We start from the raw sequence: 10,244 nt of genomic DNA, 5'->3' as shown, positions 1-10,244 counted from the left end.
TTTATCTAGAGTAAATTTTTTTATTTTTATATGTTTATCTTTATTTACTAGAATTTATTAGCATATGGTAGCCCTCTTGTCTGAACCACGAATGTGTTTTTATACCTTGCACTAAAATGAAATGGTATATTAAGTTTGTCACGAATCTCAAAATTGTAAGTTTTTCAAAGGGAAGAGATTGTGATAAGTCCGCTCTGTCTGTCCATCTGTCTCGTTGAAGGCAAACTAATCCCTCAATTTCTGAGATGTATTGAAAAATTTTGTGAGCGGGTATTGTTAGGTGTCCGATTAGACATATGTCGGAACCGACCAGATGGGGCCACTCCCCAATACAACGAATTCTTCAGAAACGAGGTTACTTTTGTTATATAGTCCTCAATTTATCAGACAGAAGCTTCAAATTTCATCAAATAATTTCGTATGCGGCAGCCGTGGTATGATGGTAACGTGCTCCGCCTATCACACAGTAAACCCTGGGTTCTCGCCCCGGGCAAAGCAACGTCGAAATTTTACAAACGTGGTTTTTCACTCCGAGTGTATTTCTGCCATGAAAAGCTTTCGAGAAAATTCATCTGTATTGCAGATGCCGTTCGCAGTCGGCATAATACAAGTAGGGCCCGTCCCGCCAATTTGTAGGAAAAATTAAAAGGAGCACGATACAAATTGGAATAGAAGTTCGGCATAAAATCTCCTCGGAGGTTATTGCGCCTTACACTTATTTATTTATAATTTTGTATGCAATTTTGTGATAAAAATATTGCTCAGCTCTATTCATGAAAGGTATAAAGTCTTCGGTATAGCCATATACAGTCCCGTTTTTTGGGCTAAAAATTTACCCGAATACCAAGAATAAACTGAAACGACAATTATTAACGTTGTTAATAGGGTAAATTATGAATTCGACAATATCTGCAAAGTTAATAAGGCTCTGCCAAATAACGTTGAGCAACACCACCAGCTCTGTAGAGATTAAGAAGGAGTTTTATACAGATATGACGATTATGTAGCGAGTTAAAGCCCAAAAGCTTCGCTTCCTAGGTCAAGTTATGCGAATGTACGAAGACGCTACGGCCAAATTATTTCAATTGATACTGCAGTTCGAAAGCAGAGGAAGAGGGAGACTTTTACTGAGTTGGGCGAGGCAGGTAGAGGAAGACTTATCCTCCCTAGGGGCTTCCAATTGGCGACAGTTATCGCGAGGTATGAATAGTTGTCGCTACTTGTTTTGAAATGCCCAGAATAGCCTAGTCGGTTAAGTTGATAAATAAAATGTTTTGGAAAAATTCTACCAACGTGACATCAGAACGGACAAGGCGACAGTTGTTTCAATTACATCTTTTAAGTCTCTTCAAAGCCTTTTCTCTCAGGAGTGGGGCTTGGACCCGTTGTATTAATATAATGGTCAAATTGTGAGATTGAGAGCACTAATCATTATTATTAACAATATGACATACTGACCCAACTAAGTTTCAGTTAAATTTAGAATGATCTTATTAACACCGTTTTTAGATAGTTCAGTTTAAGAATGGATAATAATATTTAACATGGTTATTAACAACATAAATAAGAAAAGATCATGAAAATCAATTGTAGTCGACTTTTGAGATGAGAGTGATTTCATTGTACTCCTGTATATGCACACGTATGTGTAGCCGTATCTAATAGATACTATCAATTATACTGAAGTGATTCTGAAATTATTCCTGAAATAGTCTCGAAATTACTCTGAAAATATTCCAGAAGTGATCATGGAACAGTTCCGAAATATTACCAATATGGTCCAAGAATATACGACACAATACCAACGCATACACTCAGAGAAACGTCGTTCTAAAATCCAGCACCACCGGACACAAATCAAGCTTTTCATGTTCTTACTTTGTTGTTCTTGAAAAACGAACAACAAAAGGTCTTAAAATAACAACCTTCTGCACCATTTTCTTGAGAAGATAACGGTTGGTCTTAAAATATGGGCAAATGTTGTAATAATGAGAAAAATGTTCTCAAATTAAGTTAAAGATAAAATAAGCCGTAAAGTTCGTGTTAAATAGAACATTTGGCGCAAGCCATCAAGCAGTCGTAGTGGCCCAGCGGTTATGATGTTGCGATTGCGATCGTGTGGCGCGAGTTCGATCACCGTTAAACTCTGCAATTTTTTTAAACAATTTTTTGTCTTCTATTTTCTTTTAGCTCTTATTTTTTCTTCAACTCGATTTTTCATTCACATATGCACAGGCAATTCTAAAAGTTATTATGAAATGTTTTAAGTATGTATGCAGATTACATCAAAAATAAGAAGAATTTCTCAATTTGAAAAATATATGAAAAAAATGCATATTATGCATTTTTTCTTAAACTTTTGGATTTTAATGATAATTTTATTTGTTATTAAAATATTTTATTAATGAGAAAGTTGGGTACCAATTAATAAAATTACCTTCCCACTCCCACTAATGATCAAGCACAAATCGTTCTTGAACTGGGAACGGAAACTGTTAAATCAACCACAAATCGTTCTCGAAGCGTGAGCACGAAAAATCTTAAATCAAGGTCATATAGCAGTGTTGACAGAAAAAAATTTCTTTAGGGCTAGAATCTAGAAAAAAAGTGCTAACAAGAAATAAATTTCTTCAAGAAAATCCAAATCCCTTTGCAAGTCAATGTAAGTTTTCACATTTATTTCAAATCAAACTTAAAAATTTACAGTAAACTAACAAAAAAAAAATAAAGTACTAGAGAGGTACATAAAAAAGACTGTTTATATAGTTCATTTCATATTTTTTAATGCTAAAAATACGTTTTTTTTACTTTTGTTTTGCCATTTGGCGGTAAGGTATCGTAAAAAGTAAGAAGTATTTTTCACGCTACTACAATGACAGCACGGCTATAGGTTTGCCAAAAATAAGACTTTTCAAACTGTTGGCCGGTGAAAATTAATCTAATTAATTTCCAATTCTTTTATTCAATCTTTAACATCCTACGATGTACGAATCATCATTAAGATATACGTGATACTTGCGATATTTAAGTTTATGATGGAACGAGATATATTTGAAGGGCCTCAAAATCTATTTCATTCTCGGAAGATGAATTATTATTTTTGCTACACTCATAAATAAGAAATCGTTATTTGTTTCAAAGTGATGACAGCATTCAGCCGTTTATGACCACTTCTTATATTCAAAAGCGAATTCAACATAACTAAACTCATTTTGTTTCTGTGTTTACTTTTAATCAAACTCATGCTTGAAAACGTTCTTGCAACTTCAGCATTACTTAGTGGCAGCACAAAATTGACAAGCTTTTGGAATTATACTGTTTAACATCAAACCAAAAACTTAATGTTGAAGTCACATTTTTCCAAATTCGGAGATAGATATTTTTCCACTTCATTTGTAACCACGTTATTTCATCAGTGCTATACTTGTTTTACAATTCTCAATGTGTTTTCAACCGAAAATAAATCTACTCTGCTAAGCGTTTCTATATTGTGCGGCAAGCGTTGCCTTAATTGCTCTATTAATTTAATTATGAAGTCGCGACATATATGTATTACGTATCTTTCTTTCAATGAATTCGTCTATATATTTGCCTTATTTTTTAACTCGTATATATTCTTCAAAGGTATAATGAAAATAAGGTACGGGAGACAAAAATTTATTATAATCTTAGGTTAAAGGGTTGAAGCTCTTAGAAGGTTTCACTATGCTGTTGCACAGGCTGGAAAGCAAATATACAACTTCATGACACAGTTTATCGATTAAAGTTTTTGTTATGAGTTGAGTTCCGAGTTGCCACATCATACATAACGAAACAAATAAAATAAAACTTCGACACATATAAATCATATTACAAATTTCGCAATACGTATGCCGAAATAGATTTGGAGCCAAAAAGGGGCAAACATTTTGAGGAGGGCCAAAAAAAGAGCTAGGGGCTAAACCGGAATTCTTTGAGCTAAATGCAATAAAAGGGCTAGATCTGGCTCAAAAAGCACCAAAATGGCGCTACTGAAAAATAGTGCTTGAAATGAGCACAGATGGATGACACATCAATACTAAACTGGTCATAAAATGCGAACGGTGTGCTTGGAAAAACTGTTCTTAAAACAAGCCCATCGGTCACGAATTAAGAAAAAACGTACTTAGCCGACTTTTGCCAACGAATGTTCTTAATGTTGAATTTGTTTAGCACGGTTTAGAACGATGTTTTCTCTAAGTGTGCAACATTTTATCGATGTTAGATGACCCTTTACGCGTGGACAAAGAACTTAGCTCCATATTAGTAGAAATGCTCACCCATTAGTGAATGATGTGTCATATTTCATTAAATGGTATGAATTATCCTCTTTTTATGAATCGATGAAAGATAAGTCGGGTTTTTTTTTTTTTTCTTTTAGCGTCCTTTTGCGGATATACTTATTAATAAGTTTCGCTTTCATTCACTCGTAATATGAATCCCGTATTTACCGAAGACCATTCATATGATTTATAACTTCTGTCAAGATTAATATTTAGGGGACCGAAAAGTTGAAGTGTTGATGGATATGGGAGTGGGACTTGAACTCGTTATATTAATATAATCGTCAAATTATACAGATTTTCCTCGTTTTAAAAAAAATTATTTTTTTTTTGGCTTAAAAAAAAAATAAATGTAAGGCGCGATAACCTCCGAAGAGATCTAAGGCCGAGCTTCTCTTCCAATTTGCGTCGTGCTCCCTCTTGATTTTCCCTACAATTGGCCGTTTTTTGGCTTACCTTTAGTTTTATTTCGTTTTATCTGATATTCAATCAAATAACTTTCACACGTACTCTAGTCACATAAATACAACATTTTAGAAATATTCCAAGTTATTAGGTCGATTAAGAATTAAATTTTGTGAAGACCAGTGTACTTTCGTTATATGTTTTTTGTGTGTAAGTTAAGGTCGATAGATAAGATTGGATTATCTGACGCGATTAATATTTTTACGGTAGCAACAGTTTTAAATTTGCAGGTGCAATATAAACACGTTTAAAGCTAGCAAATTGGCCACTTCTGTACGAGCCGGTAAATGTTAGCAAGTTAAAACATGTGTTGTAGTTGTTGTGGTGTGCTTCAGCAAAAGATTTGGCTTTTTCTAACAGCCACAATATTTTTAGCGTCGGGGCTAATTTTGGTTATTTCTTGGCGAGATTTTGCCACAAATTATATCTACAAAGTGAGTCAAGTAATGAGAGTTAAGGTGGAATGTGGGAAGCAAATAAAAAAAAAAACAATTGACGACAGTTACTCTGTTTTTAAAAACAGCTTACAAAGTAAACAATTTTAAAAGATTTCAAATCTTTTCAGATTCTTCCACTCACTGCCGGTTCTTTTATTTACGACAAATGGGTAGAAACACCAATACCGGTGTACCTGCATATATACCTTTTTAACTGGACAAACCCTGAACAAGTGCGTATCAAGAGGGTGAAGCCACATTTCGAAGAAATTGGTCCATTTGTTTATAGAGAAGAAAAAATTAAAGAAGATGTAACATGGAATTCAAATAAAACTGTTTCTTTTTTTGGAAAACGAACATGGTATTTTGAACCGGAACTATCTGGTGCACCAATAGATGTTCCAATTACTTGTCCACACATTCCTTCCTTGGTAAGTTAACTATGAGGAATACTCACTTTAGTTAAAATTATATATAAGAAATATTATTTGAGCAAAATTTGCTGAAAGCTGCGTAGTTCAATGGCAGCCAAAAATAGCAGCATAACATGAAGTTAGCTCCTCCTCTAACAAAAAATTTTCACCTTATGAAGCCATAACGTGACCTTTAGTGCTGGTTATAAGCGCTCACAGCTTAAGAGTTCAATGACAGAAGAAATCAGCACAATTTATCCATACTCTTCTGAGCAGGGCAAACCTACAAATAAAAAATAATCAGTGCCAAGGTAGACTACCCTATATGGGCCTCCTCAAAAAGATACCGCAAAGACCCAGATACACTGTTTTGATCTCGGCTAAAGTAGGAAAACGTATGCAGTGTTAAGATACACCAAACTGAGAGACGCCTTCGACAAAAGGCGTCAACAAACTTTCAATGGAAGCACCAATTTTTTCCGGCAGGAAAGTTATAGATCACACAAATATAGGTCGCTGGGCATTAGGTTTGAAAGGCGAGTATATAACCTCCATGGCGGTCATCAACAGGCTGTTTGATGAACGAAAATTTTACACTTTACAATGCGGTAGGGCTCAAGAGGGCTCTTTAACAAACAATGTGATTTTACATGCCTACGAAAATTTTTTGATTGGTTATAGGAATGTTATCGATTCGTTATCGGCATTTTATCGATTTGTTATAAAAAAGTTATCGATTTTTTCGATATGTTATGGAAAAGCTATGTTATCAAAAATTAATCGATATGACATCGAAAAATTATTTCTTTACTTTTGAAAAGTTATTGCAAAATTATTCATATGTTATCAAAAAGTTTTAAATTTGTCATCCAAAAGTTATGGATTTGTTATCGAAAATTTATAAATCTGTGATCAGAAATATATCAACTTGTTTTCAAATATTTCCAACTTATTCTCGAAAATTTCTCGATTTGGTATCAGGTAGCACAAATTCGTTATCGGCGTGTTATCCATTCGTTTTATATTTTATATATTATCAAAAATTTGAAGGTCTAATATTGAAAAGCTATCGATTTCTTTCCCCAGTCCCAGTCCCAAGCCCAGTCACAGTTCCAGTCCCAATCCCAATCGCAGTTCCAGTACCAATCCCAATCGCAGTGCCAGTCATAGTCCCAGTCACAATTCCAGACCCAGTCCCAATCGCAGTCCCAGTCTAAGTCTCAGTCGCAGTTCCAATCCTAGTCTAAGTCCCAGTCCAAGTCCCATTCGGTGCCTGCTCCATTTCCCAACAAAAAAATGTCATGAATACTAATCTAGGCAAAGGGCTACCCATATGCATAATTTCTGGTAAATCGAACCAAGAACAGAATTTGTTCGAAATGATAGGTCCCTGGTCCTCTTCTCGGAAAAACGTACCATAAATACTAATCTAAGCAAAGGGCTACATATATCCCAATGTTCAGGAAAATCGAACCGTGAGTAGAATGTGTCCGCATAGGTCGGTCCATGGTCAAATTTTCAGAAAGAAATTTTAACAGGAACACTTTCCAGGTAGCTTTAAGGCTATCATGCAAATTTAATCGGCGGAGTGGTTTTGGATTGCATGCACATGTAACCCAATAAATAGAGAAGAGGAAGAAGAAGAAGTCAAATTCCAATAGTGTGCAAACATTGGCATATATATACACATACAAAAATTAAACTATTCTTAAAGATTTTAAACGAAGGACTATTTCTCGTGAGATATATGCATTCTTAACAATTTGGGTTGCATTAACTTGGCAACACGCCTAATTATGTATGCCAGGGTGATATTAGATGAAAATACATACATACATACCTATATGTGTACTCCCGAAGTTAAATAAGGCTAGCGAATTCCGACTTATTTCGCCATTCTTTCTAATACAAAATGTATGTGACGCATAATGTGATATGGTGGTAGTCCCACTCAAAGTAAGTGTGCCCGTAAAGCTGACAGCGAACAAACATTCGAACTACATTTATTGAAAACAAAATTTGCTTTGGCTTAAGCCGTTTTTTTATGCAGAACGAAGGGAGTATATTTCTAAATTTTTCTACAAAGAAGGAATATTCCAATCGATCCATCCCTTTATGAATTATAGCTGGTTAAAACACACAAGTTTTATGATTTTGTACTTTAGTTTGTCCATTTGAACGTATCTATAGTTTATACCTTCAGATTATATAGATAATGTCCATCTCACAAAGCCAAACTTTCAAACTCAAGGGAGCGTTTTAAAATCGAAGCACTCCGTGTGAAGTGATCGCATTTAGCGATATTATTTTATAAGATTTATAGATTTTTTGCACAAGGCATAAAGTTATAAAGGAACAACTTAAAATTAGTCTATATTTCTCTTCCTCATTTAAAGGCCGCCGCTTACACAATACGCAATAAACCAAGACTCGTAAAATTTGCATTCAATCGTGTACTTAACAACAATGGCGGGGCATTATATGCAACACATACAGCCGGCGAATGGCTTTTTGATGCCTTCTATGACGAACTTTTAGATTATGCTATGAAACTGAATAGCTCGCTATCTCCACCTATTGATACCAATGAATTTGCGTGGTTTCTAAATCGTAACGGTTCTAAAGAGTTCGATGGTCTTTTCACCATACACACCGGCCAAGGTAACTTAAGACAAATGGGTGAAATTAAATTTTGGAACGGTTTAAATCACACCGGGTATTTTGATGATGAATGTGGACGTATAAACGGCAGTACGTCCGATTTGTGGGTGCCAAATCGTAGTCACGATGAATATATTACTATATATATAACCGACACATGCCGCATAATCAATCTGATGCCCACTGCTGAGACAAAAGTTGCAGGCATTAAAGCAATCAAATATGAAACCCAACCAGATACTTTTGATAATGGACAACGTAATACGGATATGAAATGTTATTGCCCAAAAGAATTACAACCCAACAATTGTCCTGCTACAGGCGCAACACATATGGGTTCATGCACTCAAGATCTTCCTATTTTTTTATCACATCCACATTTTATGTATGCGGATGAGAGTTATGCCCATAAGATCAATGGTATGGAGCCAAATTATGATAGGCATAAATTTTTTATCACAATGGAACCAAAATTGGGCATACCGCTGCAGGTGAACGCAAATGTGATGGTTAGCTTGCAAGTGAGAAATGATAGCGATATCACGTAAGTAGATCAAGAAACTAAACTTTAAGCTATGCGCACATAAAATTTGATTTAAATTGTTTCTATCTTTAGCATTCTACATGATATAAATGACTTCTACGCACCACTTCTTACTATATCCAGCAAAGCTGAAGTTACTGATGAGCTCGCAAGTGAAATAAAAGTAATACAATTTATCATGATATAATATATAGCCAGTAAATAAGGGTGTCGTGTTCTTTGCAAATTCTTATGTACGACAAATTGTGTATTGTCTATTAAAGAAATATCATATCTTATTTCAATGTCTTTACAGCGTGTTTTAAGTTTGCCTGCTATTGGCTTTTGGATTGGAGTTGGACTTATATCTATTGGTGGCATCATTGGCGCGATCGGTATTTATTTAACAGCTACACATAATTGGTATAGCGAATATAAAAAGACTTAAGATTATTTGTTGACAACTAAATTACCAACATATTAAACTAAGGTGCAATGTTTTTTTGATATTGTTTAGTCATTAAAAAAATTATTTGAATATACTAGATCTTTTAAAAAATTATTAGTTTACAGTTTATATATAATATTTTTGTTTGTTTTTGAGACGAGGAAACGACTAAGAACGTGTTTCATACTAACCCTCTGCAACTGAGGTCGTATGCTGATAGGCACCGTAAATCAAAACTCAGAGCATATCTTTGCATTCATATTTTTACTTCGTTCAGTACGAAGAGAGCGATCCTGGGCAACACACGTGTACAGCCATGCGAAAAAGTTTATATGATACGTCCACGTCAGTATTTGTGTGAGTATTTAGCAGACCATCTGGTCAGTATAATTGGGATATTTCATAGCCCTACAGATACCATATCAGCTATATCGTAATCAGATTCACTATGTCTCTCCGACCTCTCGACAGTAAAATTGTAAATATAGCGGCTATATCATCGCTTTTAATTTTTTAGTAAATAAGCTCAGACCCAATGAGTTCCTTCAAAAGAACTTCAACTGAAACGTTTAAAAGCAGCGAGTAACAAATAACTGCGTGGCTCGAGCAGATAGATGAAGACGAGAAGTTTAGCGAGTACGGTGATATACAAGATCCAAATTTCCAACCAGAACAAGTAATATTTGATGACAACGATATTCCTTTGGAAGCAGAAACTCAAGAAGAATCTAATAAATTTACGGAAGAATCGATAGGTCAACAGAATCCACGAAACTCTCGAGTACGAGCTCATAATATTTAAGGCTACCGATCCTTGTAACTACCTCAAAATTTGAAAGTTATGTTCGAGTCGTTCTTTCTAAAAAGGCTTTATTAGAGCCTTCATTCATTTGTTCCCTAAGACTTATAAAAATAAAGTTGTTATATTCTGCCTAATAGCATATAATATTTCTGCATATAGGACTTGTTTTATTAAGGCTATAAGCGTTATCTTTA

General features: G+C 34.8%; 1 protein-coding gene across 3 annotated transcripts; it reads left to right on the top strand.

Annotated features, from left to right (window-relative positions):
• Window positions 1-5,014: 5,014 nt before the first annotated feature.
• ninaD (neither inactivation nor afterpotential D) lies at window positions 5,015-9,551 on the top strand. 3 transcript variants are annotated; one of them, XM_067769874.1, is made up of 5 exons: window positions 5,015-5,200; window positions 5,332-5,634; window positions 8,013-8,821; window positions 8,894-8,984; window positions 9,117-9,551. In XM_067769874.1, the coding sequence occupies exons 1-5, from the start codon at window positions 5,072-5,074 to the stop codon at window positions 9,246-9,248; spliced, it is 1,464 nt and encodes a 487-aa protein (XP_067625975.1). In that variant the 5' UTR covers window positions 5,015-5,071; the 3' UTR covers window positions 9,249-9,551. The 3 variants fall into 3 exon arrangements, with proteins under 3 accessions (XP_067625975.1, XP_067625977.1, XP_067625978.1); XM_067769876.1 differs by having other exon boundaries at window positions 8,894-9,054; window positions 9,117-9,253; XM_067769877.1 differs by having other exon boundaries at window positions 8,894-9,018; window positions 9,117-9,234.
• The last annotated feature ends 693 nt before the right edge of the window (window positions 9,552-10,244 follow it).

Source organism: Eurosta solidaginis, chromosome 2, assembly GCF_040869045.1.
Source record: "Eurosta solidaginis isolate ZX-2024a chromosome 2, ASM4086904v1, whole genome shotgun sequence".
Lineage (NCBI taxonomy): Eukaryota > Metazoa > Arthropoda > Insecta > Diptera > Tephritidae > Eurosta > Eurosta solidaginis.
The sequence above is the reverse complement of the archived record's forward strand: the minus strand, read 5'-3'. Positions and strand labels throughout refer to the sequence as shown.

Bases quoted from the DNA above. Each gene is read 5' to 3' on its own strand.
- ninaD (XM_067769874.1), top strand. From the start codon at position 5,072: ATGTGTTGTAGTTGTTGTGGTGTGCTTCAGCAAAAGATTTGGCTTTTT. The intron at 5,635-8,012 runs GTAAGTTAACTA...CCTCATTTAAAG, and splicing joins GTCCACACATTCCTTCCTTG to GCCGCCGCTTACACAATACG. The intron at 8,985-9,116 runs GTAATACAATTT...ATGTCTTTACAG, and splicing joins AGCTCGCAAGTGAAATAAAA to CGTGTTTTAAGTTTGCCTGC.